This window comes from Panthera pardus, unplaced genomic scaffold (genome assembly GCF_024362965.1).
Source record: "Panthera pardus isolate Hobbes unplaced genomic scaffold, ASM2436296v1 HiC_scaffold_12, whole genome shotgun sequence".
NCBI lineage: Eukaryota > Metazoa > Chordata > Mammalia > Carnivora > Felidae > Panthera > Panthera pardus.
The window spans coordinates 92,559,111-92,572,928 of NW_026526677.1; the positions used below are offsets into that span (position 1 = coordinate 92,559,111).

The 13,818-nt window shown below is 47.6% G+C and overlaps 1 protein-coding gene and 1 long non-coding RNA gene across 3 annotated transcripts; one reads left to right on the forward strand and one right to left on the reverse strand.

Moving 5' to 3' along the window:
• LOC128776112 (uncharacterized) lies at window positions 1-7,325 on the forward strand. The gene is made up of 3 exons (XR_008421036.1): window positions 1-204; window positions 3,270-3,440; window positions 7,027-7,325. It is a non-coding gene; the product is annotated as an uncharacterized LOC128776112 (long non-coding RNA).
• A 278-nt stretch (window positions 7,326-7,603) lies between these two features.
• LOC109257355 (protein PIP-1-like) lies at window positions 7,604-12,061 on the reverse strand. Of its 2 annotated transcripts, none has more exons than XM_053899238.1 (3): window positions 11,955-12,061; window positions 11,171-11,284; window positions 7,604-8,069 (listed from the first exon to the last, which is right to left on the reverse strand). In XM_053899238.1, exons 1-3 carry the CDS (start codon window positions 12,007-12,009, stop codon window positions 7,981-7,983), a joined length of 258 nt encoding a protein of 85 aa, XP_053755213.1. In that variant the 5' UTR covers window positions 12,010-12,061; the 3' UTR covers window positions 7,604-7,980. The 2 variants fall into 2 exon arrangements, with proteins under 2 accessions (XP_053755213.1, XP_053755212.1); XM_053899237.1 differs by lacking the exon at window positions 7,604-8,069 and adding an exon at window positions 9,818-10,589.
• Between the last annotated feature and the right edge of the window lie 1,757 nt (window positions 12,062-13,818).

A 13,818-nucleotide genomic window follows, 5' to 3' on the forward strand; every position in this document is an offset into this window, starting at 1 on the left:
CATTAAGCTGCTCTCTGCCTTGTGACCCGTGCTCCTCAGTGTCAGTGACATCACTGTTCTCCGGGTGGAAGAGGGCTGGGGGCAGAGGCTCTGGTTTTGAAGACGGTCAGGAGCACAGACAGCGGGACCGCCTGGTTCGGACAGCACAGGGTCTCCCCTGACTCGCCGGGAAACAGGGCAACAGCCCCTCCTGAGCCCGTCCAGGTCCTGCATTCATGATGCCCTTTCTTTCCCTCAGCCTGATCTCCTCCTCTCCTACCTCTGATGGGACTTAAACCCTGGGCTTCCTTTTCTCCCCCACTTCTCCCATCTTTCTCTGTCTATTTCCTCCTTTCCTTCTTTCCTTAGTTCCTTCTGCCCTCCCTTCCTTCCTTTTTCATTGGGATATTATTAATGCATCATATGGTTCACTCTTTCACTGTGTACAGATCCGTGGGTTCCTGTGTGCTCTCTCAGCCGGGCAACCACGGCCACTACCTAACCCAGGACATTTTCATCACCGCAGACATCCTGTGTCCATTAGCTGTCACTGCCCTTAACCACCTACACCCAGGCCTTGGCCGCCACTAATCCACTTTCCTTTTCTATGGATCTGCCTCCTCTGGACATTTCAGTAAATGACATCAGGCAATGTTGTCGCCTTGAATCTGGCTTCTTTCACTTAGCAAGCTCTTTCCAAGGTTCGTTCGTGTGGTCGCGTGTATCAGGACCTCTTTTCCCTGCACTGCCGATTAGTATCCACTGTAGGGATATGCACACTCTGCTTAGTCATGCCTCAGTTGACAGCCATCTTGTTTTTTCCTACTCTTTGGCTTTTATGCATTGTGCTGCCATCAACACCTGTGTGCGGGAGTTTGCACAGGCTTGTTTTCAGCTCTCTCAGGTATGTGCCTGGGACCCGAATTGCGCGGTCACGTGGTACTTCATTGTTGAACTTGTGGCCGCACCATTTTATGTTCCCACCAACCATGAACGAGGGTTCCAATTTCTCTGTCTTCTCACCAACATATGTAATTGCCCATCTGTTTATTTTAGTCCCTGTGGCTCGTGTAAACTTGCTATCTCGCTGTGTTATTGACTCGAATCCCCGATGACTAACGTTGCTCAGCATCTTTTATTTGGACTTTTATGCATTTATGTGTCTTCTTTGGAGAAGCGCCCGTTCAAAAGTGTTTTGCCTGATTTTGAAGTGGATTTTTTTTATTGTTCAGATGTAAGTATTCTTTACGTGTTTATTATAGTAAGTAATGAAAATAGTTTATAGTATATATATATATATGTATATGTATACACACTCTGGATGCTATGTTCTTCTCAGGTGTATAATTGGCAAACGTTTTCTCTCATCTTTGGCTTACACCTTCTTGAGAGTGTCCTTGAAAGCAAAAAGTCTTTAATTTTGACGAAGTCCCATTTACCTATTTTTTTCTTCATGCTGTTGCTGTCAAGCTGCTGGGTGGGGTTGTACAGGTGGGGAGGGGGCTCACCGGGAGCCCAGGGATGGTTCTTTCCGTCGCTACAACACCCCTAACAAAGTGCTATTGAGCCCTCAGCCTCTCAAGTCTGGGTAGATCTTTTGGCGGCAGATTCTTATCCTCGAGGGACATGCTAATCCATCTAGACACATAAAGAGAACAAAAGCTTTGGAGACCTGGACAGCACGCCATAGGTGCTGGTTGTGCTCATAGGCAGGATAGGGGTCTGGCAGGGCTGAAGGTGGTCAGGGAGCGTGTCTGCTGAGCCCTGAATTCTCAAAGCACAGGGTGAGTGAGGGTACTAATACTTATTACTAACTACTCACACACACCAACTGCTGGGCACTGTGACAGATTCTTTATACCCAATCCCCCCACCTCTGAGTCACGGAAGGAAGTGATGGCTGGAGAAGATTGAATATTCCTCTGTCAACCTGGGAGACCCCTTGAGAATTGTAAGGCTTTATTCCATTGTCTCCAGCATCCAGTGCTTCTACTAACAAGAAAAATGTCAGTTAAACTTTTTTGAAGTTGATCTGCTCTTCTCTCTAGTAAAGAGTAGTGTCTTTTCTGTATACTTGTTAAATTTCGAGGCACCTGGGTGGCTCAGTTGGTTAAGCTTCCGACTTCGGCAGGTCATGCTCTCATGGTTCGTGAGTTCGAACCTCTCACTGGGCTCTGTGCTGGCCGCTCAGAGCCTGGAGTCTGCTTCAGCTTCTGTGTCTCTTCTCTCTCTCTCTGCCCCTCCCCCATTCACCCTCTGTCTCCCTCCTTCTCTCAAAACTAAATAAATATTAAAAAAATAAAATAAAATAAAATAAAATACGCTTGTTAAATTTCACAATGATGTGTCCAGTGGGGTTTTTCTCCCTTGACACTTGCTAGACACCTGCTATTGGAAGATTTATGTCTCATTTCAGATTATTTGGAAATTTTTTGTTATTTCATATTTCCTTATTAAATTCTTCCTATTCATCTTTTTTTTTTTTTCTGGAATGCTGTGGGTTGGTATGCACTCTAGTTTGACCTTCCACATCTCTAAGAATTCCTCATACATTTGTTGTCCTTGTCATTTTTCTCTGCTTTGGGAGATTGAAAGGCACAGATAGGTAGGAGAGGAGAGGGAAGGGTACAATACCCAGAAGGGGTTCTCAAGAAGGAGGGAACAGCCAGTCGCAAATGCTCCTGGGGACTTAGGGAGAGACGGGGGGACAACGTTGGCGCCCAGTGTCCTGAACGCCCTGCCCTCTGTGGCCACGTGAAGCTCAGGGCAGTGCAGCCTCTGTCTGGCCACAGTTTCAGATCCTATCAAAAATGCTCTTGTCCCGGGTGCGGCTCACTTGTCACATAAACATTGGAAGCGCCCCAAGTGGCGAATCCCTCAGACACACCTGGGGTTTGGCCTCCCCCACCCCCACCCCCACCCCCCACATACACACACACCGCAGCCTGAGCCAACACCCCGATCATGGCTAGAGTGGAGACTTCCCCAGAAGTCTCCTCAGGTCCCCCCGACACAGCAGTGGCAGATTCAGCCAAGGGGAAATTCATGTCCCCTTCCTGCTCTTTGTCCCCCGGACTCTCCGCCCCTCTGGCCTCAGGAGGCCCTGTGAGGAGGAGCCTCCCAGAGCACATGAAGCCATTCTGTTACTTCTCTGTAGCATTGGTGGAATTTTCTCCTTTCCACTTTTTGCTGACTCCTGACCCCTTAAGGACAAGGGAAGGGTTGTCCCCTTCTTGGCTGTTCTACCAACTTCATCAGCAGGGCCCAACTCTTCTGTGATTTCTCTACAGCCTTAGACACCACTGGCCTCGTCTCTTTGTCAGTTTGGATCTCCCAACCTCTGCCACTGAAAACGTGGACCCTGCTCCCATTGCCCCAAGACCACCTACCCTTCACGGACAACTGCAGCCACGAGGCCTACATCTGGGTCCTCTGGTCGGCAAAGGTATCTTTGCCACGAGGTACAATACTCTCTGCCCTTCTCAGTCTTTGCTGTCTCCCTCAGGATCAGGAAAAGAACATTTATGTTCGGGCTTCTCCCAGATCAACATGAGTTCCAGGTAGCAGGACTAGGAACACAGAGACCAAGGCCACAAGGACCATCACCCTAACCCTTGCTTTCTAGCCTGTCTGCATCTGGGAGGAACAGGGAACATGAGGAGATAAACAGAGGCTGGGCATCCTGCTGCCTCTACAAGCAGGTGCACACTAGGACCAACATCACTGTCTACTTGGAACATTACTGTTCCTTCCTTAGGAAACACTCAGAGCCATAGGCACTTTCTTGTTGGCCCCTCCTTCTCTGGGCTCCAGTTGCCTCAACATCCCAGAGAGCAGTGGGGGCTTCTGGCAGCAGCGGGCTTGGATGGTATTTCCTTTGATAGACTGTGTGGGAAGAAGACCATCCCCCCAGTAGCCTGCACTACAAGTGAGTCCAGTCTTGGCACATCTCTGAGTGTAAGGGAGGCAGGACCAGCACACAGGCTGTGACCAGGAGACCTGTGCTACACCGGCTGCCCCTAGGATCTGAGGCATCGGAGTGATCACACCTCCTTAATTCCTTAGGCATAAAATCTGAGTTGTGCAGGAAGTTATGAGAAGTTTCCTACCCTGTCCCCATCCTTCCCACACACCAGTCACACAGCCTTGTTTACCAGAAAATATAGGACCAGGGATAGGATGGCACTGTGTGAGGGCCTTAGTTGTCCAACATTCAAGGGAGGTATGATAAGACCTAAGAAACTAGGAGGGGGCTGAGACTCACCTGAATTGAAAATAAATTTACTTACACGTGATTTTTGAGGACTCTCTGAAAGTCTACTAGGGCAAGAAGTATAGGCATAGTAAGTATGGATGTGTTGTTACTATAATCTCGTGTCCAAGAGAAACTTCATTTCTCATTCTCTTAAAGTCATCTCTAATCTGACACCCACCCAACTGCCGGGATGGTAAATAATTCCATCTCTGTTATTTTGGGGCTTCATCCCACCTCTCATTTCCTCCAGGAAGAATGTCTAAAGAGACACATAATTGGAAGTTCATGAATTTTTGCCAGAACTTACAGGGGAAATATTTGCCCATGCTGATGCTCCCGGTCCGTTTTGGTTTCAGGCTGGGGCCTCACTGGTTCCTGGCGAATCTGAAATCCATGGGGATGAGGAGCCACCTTCTGAGTTACCATCAGCCATACCCCTGTGAGGTCACCCGCTCCTGTAGGCGCTGCCAGAAACAAGGTGGGAGAAGTGACCCCATTCTCCTAAAGACCCCCAGGCATCCAACCTCTCCCCTCCATCTGGGCAATCCTGCCAAGGGCTTCAGGCTTCCAGAGAAACCAGCAGAGAAGTGTGTTCTCAAACTACTTCGGTTTGTGTTTCCCCAAAATCCTCCCTGAGGGCAGGCATAAAATGGACTGGAAACTTCTTAGAAGAAAGTGGAAGCTATGTGAGAAGGGGAGAGAGGAAAGACAAAAAGAGTTTCACAGGCCAGCTAAGTATCCTGCCACAAAATAGTTTTTGTCCTAGAGTTGAATGTTCTACAAAAGGAAAACAGGTTATAGATTCTGCTCGCTGGCAGAACCCCTGGCTTGTCTCTATGCTCCAGTGAGAGGAGAGGGGCCGGGCAGAGCCCCTGGGGGGGGCAGAGACCCAGGCCTGGCGGGAGCTCACGGGAGCACTGCTAGCTGGTCTTCGGGAGATGCTGATGTGTGTGTGGGACCCGGATGAAAAGCCTGCTGTCTACCAGCTTCACTTGTAATCTCAGGTTATCCTGACCCTGTGAGCCTGGGGAGAGAACCTACCCTGTGCAGCTGTCCCCACGTCAGCCACCTGCACTTCCTGTCAGCGACATACGTAGGCCATGTAGCTAGCTGGTCTCCTCATTATTTCAGAACTTCTCACCCATTCTGCTAATCATAAATATTTCACATTGCAGAGCCTCTTCCCCCAAATGCACTGTTGGGGAGGAAAAATTTTCCTATGCCCTTCAAGATTCTTATAGGTGGTTTACAAATTAAGTTGACATGAGACAGATTAACAGAGGAAAAAAATCAAATTTACTCACGTACATATGGGGAGTTCACATAGACATGAGATTTCAAGGATAGTTAGGCACAATGACATATTTATGTTATCCTTAACTGAGGAGAAGGGAGTAGGGGTCTGGGACTTCAAAGGGAAAGAAAACAATTCACAGGAAGTTGAGAAAGAGCGAATGTTTTATTAGCAAATTTATTAGCAAATTTATCAGCAAATTTATTGCTGGGCCATACAGAAACAATGGGAGGTAGAGAGGAATTTTAGCAAACAGACTTTGCTAAATTCCTCCCTGTCTACTATTCCTAGTTCATATTATAATGTAGTTATCTATGGTGACAATTTTCTTCTTGGAACAAGTATTCTATCTAAATTCTTTTTAGGCATTTAGAAGGAAAATCAAAATTTCTTCCTGAGTATTTTGGGCCTTGATTGTTTCAGCTCAAAATAATCTGCATGCCGGAGTGGTACATCTTGGGGCAACTGGCTTTTGGCTTCCATACCATCAAGATAACAAGATGCTAGAGGAGTATGGTTTCCACCTTGTGTTTGCAGGCCTGACTCACCCAGCGGGAAGCTGTGGCAGTCTTTCCCTGTAGTCCCACAGTGAGATTTTTGTCATGGTTTAACTTTTGTAGTTTGTGTTATGACGGTAGTTAATGTTTATTTTCTTTCTCAAAAGAACCACTGCATAGGCAGTAGGCTCTGATGTCCAGAGGTTCAACTCTCAATCCCTCATAATCCAGGGAGGCAAACATTATGAACTGGGAGAGTCCTCTGGACTGGATCCTTTGTAGACAGAGTCAGGGTGAGACTTCAAAGAAATGAATCTCTCAGGACTGAGCTGACTTTGGCCTCAGAGCCCGAGTTCTCCAAAAATCATATAAGCAGTCTAGAAGAATGATTTGAGTAAAATAGTTCTTCTCTGTCAATTTGCTTATAGAGACAAGAAAGGACCCAGAATGGGGCCCCTAAAAAAGCCTCAAAAAAAAAAAACCCACATTTTTTAAGGGCCAATTTTAAGAACAGACTGATTAAATGGGTAGTCGTGGTAACTGTGAGTAGACACACAAACTGGCTTACCTGTGGCAGAGCACAGAGGAAAGAAGTAGCCTCCATAAAAGCTGAGTAAAACACAAAAGCAGGGCACCTGGATGGCTCAGTCAGTTGGGCATCCAACTCTATAGATTTCAGCTCAGGTCATGATCTCACAGTCAGAGATCGAGTTCTGCACTGGGCAGGGAGCCTGCTTAAGATTCTCTCTCCCTCTCCCTCTGCCCCTTCCCAGCCCATGATCTCACTCTCTCTCTCTCTCTCTCTCTAAGAAAGAAAGAAGGAAAGAAAGAAAGAAAGAAAGAAAGAAAGAAAGAAAGAAAGAAAAGAAAAGGCATAAGAACTGACTAGCTAAGCTTTTAACAAGCATTAAAAACCAAGTGAGGACTCAAGTGTCAGTAGGAAAGAAATGAGGGCCCCAGACCTAATAGTATTTTGTACTTGCTTACAACCTCTATTCCAGAGATCTCTACCCAGAGCTAATGAGAAAGATCAGAAGCAAGGCGGACCCACCCTCCACCCCAAGGCCTTGCAGACTCGCAAGACCTGATCGGCAGCTGCTAAAAAAAGACACACAGCCCCCCTTACTTTCTTTGACCTTTTTTCCTCTAAAGCAAATGCTTTACATTTCTGGGAGAAGGGCAGAAAATCCTGACCATAGGACACAAAGTCCTATTGTGGCTGGGATAAGGATAAGTAAAACAACAATTTTTTACAAATCTGTACTTCTGAGGTGTCCAGGTGGCTCGGTCGGTGGAGCATCGGACTTCCGCTCAGGTCACGATCTCGAGTTTCAGGAGTTGGAGCCCCTCGTCGGGCTCTGTGCTTGGCAGCTCTGAGCCTGGAGCCTGTTTCAGCTTCTGTGTCTCCCTCGCTCTCTGCCCCTCCCCTACTCACACTCTGTCTCTCTCTCTTTCTCTCAAAAATAAACATTAAAATTTTTTTTTTCTTAAATCTTTGCTTCTTTGAGAAGGCCAAAAACTATCTCCTAAGACTAGCCCTAGAACAAGGCAGAAATCCACAGAAAGGAGGGGCAGGCATACTGAAAGTGGCCCAGGCATTCTGAGACAGGCTCAGATTGCAGTTGAACCAGGAAAACAGAGACTCACAACCACAAATTCAGCACCAAATGATAAGCAGCAGCATTATCATGCTGCGAGAGGAGTGAGGGGGAGCAGAATATGGCTCCCTAAAATAAGTGTCTTTGGAATAAGGGTTGTTTTAAGCTGGTTATTTTTAAGACACAGCAGACATAGGAAAAGCTCTGAAGATTGAGTACGTACATTCATAAGGGAAATTTCCATTTGTAAGGGGGTCTCCCTCTGTGTACCAGGAAGAAGATGACTAAAATCTCTAGAAAGTCTTACAGTGGACAAGGCAACGACTTAAATCTGTACAACAACCTTACCCTTGTTGATTATGCTTTTCCTGGTAACTGCCGCCCTCTCCCTGCAATGTCTTCTTTTGTCTTTCGCTGGGGATGGTATTTAAGGTGGTGGCTTGAGCCTGTTTGGAGAAGAGTCACTCAGTTCGCCTGGGAATCTCCCATGTATACAAGAGGCAAGCATGCTATTAAATTCTGTTTTTCTTTAATCTTTTCTTACAGGGCAGTCTTAGCCAAGAATCCAGATAGGTAGAGGGAAAATTGGTTTTTCTCCGCCACCTGGTTGGTGCAGGAATACAGGGATGTCTAATAGCTGGGAAGAGGGCATGAACAGAAAGAGAAACCCTCCCTAACACAAGAAAACAACATTCCATCACTGGAGGAGTTTGAAGCCTGGGGCACATGGAAAGTAACAATAGCAACAATAAAATGTAACCTGTCACAATGTCCGACGAGATTGCCTCAGCCCCTCACAATGACAGTCTCACTCAAAAAGAAGCACCAGGGCGCCTGGGTGGCTCAGTGGGTTAAGCCTCTGACTTGATTTTGGCTCAGGTCATGATCTCATGATTCGTGAGACCGAGCCCCATGTTAGGCTCTGCACGGCCTACTTGGGATTGTCTCTCTCTCTCTCTCTGTCCCTCCCCCACTCATACTCTCTCTCTGTCTCTCTCTCTCAAAATAAATAAAGTTAAAAAAATTATAAAAATAAGCATGTCCATTTCTAGGTGTCAGTAATAGTTACCTCATGCTCTACGATTCTACCCCCAGTGCCAAACATTTGATTTAAAAATTACAAACACAGGGGTGCCTGGGTGGGTCAGTCAGTTAAGCGTCCGACTTCGGCTCAGGTCATGATCTTGCAGTTTATGGGTTCAAAACCAGCATCAGGCTCTGTGCTGACAGCTTAGAGCCTGGAGCCTGCTTTGGATTCTGTGTCTCCCTCTCTCTCTCTGCCCCTCCCCTGCTCACACTCTGTCTCTGTCTCTGTCTCTGTCTCTCTCAAAAATAAATAAACATTAAAAAAATAAATAAAAATTACAAACACAAAAAAGCAAAAAAAAAAAAAAAAACCCAACCCATTGTTAAGAGATAAAGTAACTATCATAACTGAACTGTGCAATGGCCTGTTGTTGGAACTGTTAATCAGGGACATTAACTATAATATGTTAAAAAGATTGAACAGAAAAGTTAGGATACATGAACAGATGAAGGATTTGAAAGAAGAAACAGAATCTCTAGGAAAGAGTCAAACGGAGATGCTAGAAATAAAATAACACAATATCAGAGGTAAAGAATTTCTGTCATGGGCTCATCGGTAGACTCAATACAGTGGAGGAAAAAAATCAGTGAACTTGAAGATTGGGCAATAGAAATTAGACTGAAACATGAGTAGATGTAATAAAGTAATAAATAATAACAATAATAAACCAGCACACAGCATCCAAGAGCTGCAGGATGATACCAAACATTCTAACATACTCAATTAGTTGCCCAGACAGAGAAGAAACAGAAAATGAGGTGGAATATATACTTAAAAACATAATAGGCACCATTTCCGAAAAATAATGAAAAGCAGCAAAACACAGACCCAAAGAAGCTGAAAGAATCTGTAACAGATGAACACTGAAAACAACATCACCACAAACATCAAACTGCTTACAACCAAAGATAGAGAGCAAATCTTGAAGACAGCAGGAAAAAAAGGCACTTTATTTTAAGCAAATGTGATAACTTAAGGAGGTATACCATAAGCCCTAAAACAAGGGATGTCTCTGCATGGTAGGGTGGGATTGTCTATTCTGGTCACTATTTTATATTTTTCCTAAATTGAATATTTACTCATATAATTTAAACATAAAAACAAAAATCTAAGCAACACCACGATGCAAGATTTATTCAGAAAAAGCTACGCAGTGGAAAGGGGGGGAAGACTGAGGGAGACAGAGAAAAAGAGTGTGTGTGTGTGTGTGTGTGTGTGTGTGTGTGACAGACAGAGGGGCTGGTGAAGCAGTCCCTTCCAGCCTTACGTCCTGTGAGTAAGAACGAGGCAAGATACTGGAGCTATTGTGACCCTGGTCACCTGGCAGAAAAGGAGCCACTAAAATGAAGGCACATTGATTGAGGACAGAGATCAGGTCTGTTTTATTCACTGTTCTCTAATCAGCATCGAACTCCCGGGCTTAGCCGTCAGAAAATATTTGTCAGAGGAAGGAAAAGGGGGAGGAGGGAGAGCTTGTTATATGCCAGCCAATGACAGGGGAAGCGAGGAGGGATGTGGGTACAGAGAGAGAAAGGGGAGGGGGAGACAGGAATCTGAGAAAAAGAGCAGCAGGGGCGATGGGAAACAGGAAGCATCGGTCTGGTGGGTGAAGCTGTGGAAATGTCACCACCCGTAGCTTAGTAGGAGCAGGCTTCGGGGCTTGAACAGTGCTGGGGAAGGATGGCCCCGTCCTTTGAGGCTCCAGGAGTACAGAAAAGGGCTAAATGGGAGAAAAGGGCTAAAGGGCCAAGTCTCTAAAATCTGTTACAGAAAGGGGTGTCATTACAGCATACAAAATCCACTTGGACACTTTGTCTGAAGAAAGACATGGAGAGGCACAGGTCCCCACAGCCCTGGTATCCATACAGGAGCCTGTCATCTGGAGAGGAAGACAAGAGAAGAGGACCTCGGATTTGTGACTTCCAAGTTCAAAAGTGTTTGCCACTTAAGAGGTAAAGCAATAAACATTTGTTGAAAGAATGGGGGATTCAGAGAATAAGGAGAAACAGCACAGAGTCCTAAGGAGTCGGGCTGCCAGGTAATAAGGGACATTGGCCACCCTGCAAAGACAGAGATGAGCCCCTTGTGGGCCATCTTCCTCCAACCCCTTACCTTGCCTGAACTAAGGCCACCAGTTCCCAAAAGCACTACCACACACAAGCTCCCCTGGAATTTTCTTAGCCAGTCCCTCCCACCCCTGAGCAGCATGGGGACGGCCCAAGGACCCAGGGACCCCTCAACAAGCACTTTTTCTCCTAACAGGTCTGCTGGTCCAGTCAAGGGCTAGTGGCAGTCCAGCACCAAGTCCAGGAAATCCCCTTCCAACTTTTTAAGAAAAACTTCCTTCCCAAACTCTCTGCTTTTGCCCTCAGGGCTCCTGAGAGCCACCTCCCAGGGATCCTGAGATCCCTCCCAGGATCAGGCAAGGGTCACCCAGGTGACTTCTCAGGACCCACCTACCTTCGTAGACCTTCCTCAGGAAGCACCGCTGGCTGCCCTGAGTCTCGCAGACACTTTCCCCAGTCTCGCAAACCCCGCTGGCGTTGACTCGTGGACACTGGAAACACGGTAGAGCTGGAAAGTCAAAACCCGCATGATGAGCCTCGGCCACCACTGCCTCCTGGCAGATCAGCAGGGAGCATACCTTCTGGGCCACACGCAGCCTGGAAGGGGCTGGTTCCCGGGGCCTGAAGAGGGGGCTGAGAGCGGGGGATTTCTGGGTGCTTGGCACACCCCTGGGAGGAGGCAAGCGGGCCAGTACGACAGGATGCCCCTCTACTCCCAGGGATGGACTGTGCTGAAGGTCAAGTCCTACACCGCAGCTCCGCCAACCCCCTCACATGGCCCGTCACCGATCTTCCCAATCCTTCTGGACGGCCCCCACTGCCTTCGCCACCCACAAAGAACCTTCTTTGCTCCCTTTTACGCAAATGTAGGGCTCTCGGCAAGAAAGCTTGAGGAACTGGGGAGTATCGGATGAGAACTGAGGTGGGAAGGAGGTGAAGTAAAAGTGGGAAGAGGGGAGAAAGGAGAAAGGAAAAAGCAGTGACAGAAGTGGAGGAAACATCGGAGAGGGAAGGCAGAGACGGAGGAAAAACAGTGGGGCGAGGAGGTGAAGACGGCGATCGCCTGAGGTTAAGGTTAGGCCCTGGTGCCTTGCTCCTCACCTCCCCCTGACCCACCAACGCACAGAGCACCCAGCCCCAGTGCCCAAGGTCCTTCCAGAGGCCCTGCACTGGCTCACCTTGCAGGAAGCCCAGCAACAAGGAGAGGCCCAGCAGCAGGAGGCTCACACCCATCTCGGGCCAGGCCACAGAGGGAGGGACAGGGCCACTGGCGTCAGCCCCTTAGTATCTGGCTTTATCCCCCTCCCCCCCGGCGGGGAGCGGCCACCAATGGGAGCTGAGGGCTGGGCTTCCACAGACCCTGGAGTGAACAGAGCTCCTGGTGGGAGCCCCAGCCTCCCCGCCTGCCTCCGGGTCTCCGCTCACCTCCACTGGCCCCGCTGGGGGAGCCACGTCCTTTCCCGGCTTCTTTTGGTCACATGCCCCCCTAGCTTTTAATGGGAGAATCGTGTCCGCCTTGCTCAGCCCAAGAATTCTTGAGATTCAGGTGAGCTGAGGAACCTGGAGGGGTGGGGCATGTGACGCCAGGATTTTCCCGACTTGAGACCACTTCCCTGAATGCGGTGTGAGCAGCAGACTCGGGAATCTCCTGATTTCACGGAGATGGATACGTGCCTGCACTGGTGCTAAATAAATCACTAAACCTGAAAAAGCAGATTTGGGGTAATCTTTCAGGCAGGCTGCATGCCAGACTAGAGATTTTTGTTCATTTATACACTGCTGAATGTAATTGTAATGTTTTTTATTTTTATTTATTTATTTTTTTTTTTTAACATTTATTTATTTTTGAGACAGAGAGAGAGAGAGCATGAACAGGGGAGGGGCAGAGAAAGAGGGAGACACAGAATCTGAAACATGCTCCGGGCTCTGAGCTGTGAGCACAGAGCCCCACGCGGGGCTCAAACCCGTGGACTGTGAGATCATGACCTGAGCCGAAGTCAGACGCTTAACCGACTGAGCCACCCAGGCGCCCCTAATGTTTTTTATTTATTTATTTTTGAGACAGTGAGAGACAGAGCGTGAGCAAGGGAGGGGCAGAGAGAGAGGGAGACACAGAAGCTGTCAGCACAGAGTCGAAGGGCTCGAACTCACAAACCGCGAGATCAGGACCTCATGACCTGAGCCGAAGTCAGACGCTTAACTGACTGATCCACCCAGGTGCCCGGCTGAGTGTAATTTTAAAACACTGATGCGGAGGGGCGCCTGGGTTACTCGAGTGGATCAAGCTTCCAAGCTTTCGTGGACTTGGTTGTGATCTCCCAATTTGGGAGTTCAAGCCCCGGCGGGGGCTGAGAGCGAGGTGCCTTCTTGGGATTCTCTCTGCCACTCCCCTGCTCATGCTTTCTCTCTCTCAAAATAAACAAACTTAAAAAATAAGAAGAAGAACACTGATCTGGAAAAAAAAAAAAAAAAGTTTTGCTTTCTTAATACAAACTACATAAAGCTTGACAAAGTCATCACAGCTCATGGTGGTATCAGAAAGCAGTCTACCCCCTTCTGAACACTGTCAAGGAATGTCCCTCCTGGCTTGTACTCCCTCTATCACAAAAGTAAATAAACATTTAAAAAGAAGGTGGCCACAGGGTGCCTGGGTGGCTCAGTTGGTTAACAGTTAATGGTCCAACTTCAGTTCAGCTCATGATCTCACCACGGCTCATGGGTTCGAGCCTAGTGTCGGGTTCTGTGCTGACAGCCCAGAGCCTAGAGCCTGCTTCGGATTCTGTGTCTCCCTCTCTCTGCCCCTCACCTTCTCTCTCTCTCAAAAATAAACATTAAAAAAATTTTTAAAAAAATAAAAAATTAGGTGGCCTGGTTCCCAAGGAATCAGAAGAATAGCTGTGGTTGCATACAGTGAAGGCAAAGTCCTGGGCATCAGGGTCCTAGCCTCAGGAAACATTCCAGGGCAAGACCTAAGTTTGTCACATAGGTGGCAGAATTCCCAGGTTGGATAGAGCAGGCCCTTGTATAATGGCTACTAATAAC

What these genes read in the sequence shown, in the direction of transcription:
- LOC109257355 (XM_053899237.1), bottom strand. Translation starts at nt 12,009, where the DNA reads ATGGGTGTGAGCCTCCTGCTGCTGGGCCTCTCCTTGTTGCTGGGCTTC. An exon ending in GTTGCTGGGCTTCCTGCAAG is followed by an intron (nt 11,285 to 11,954) that starts GTGAGCCAGTGC and finishes TTGACTTTCCAG; the next exon opens with CTCTACCGTGTTTCCAGTGT. An exon ending in CCTGAGGAAGGTCTACGAAG is followed by an intron (nt 10,590 to 11,170) that starts GTAGGTGGGTCC and finishes CTTCCTCTCCAG; the next exon opens with ATGACAGGCTCCTGTATGGA.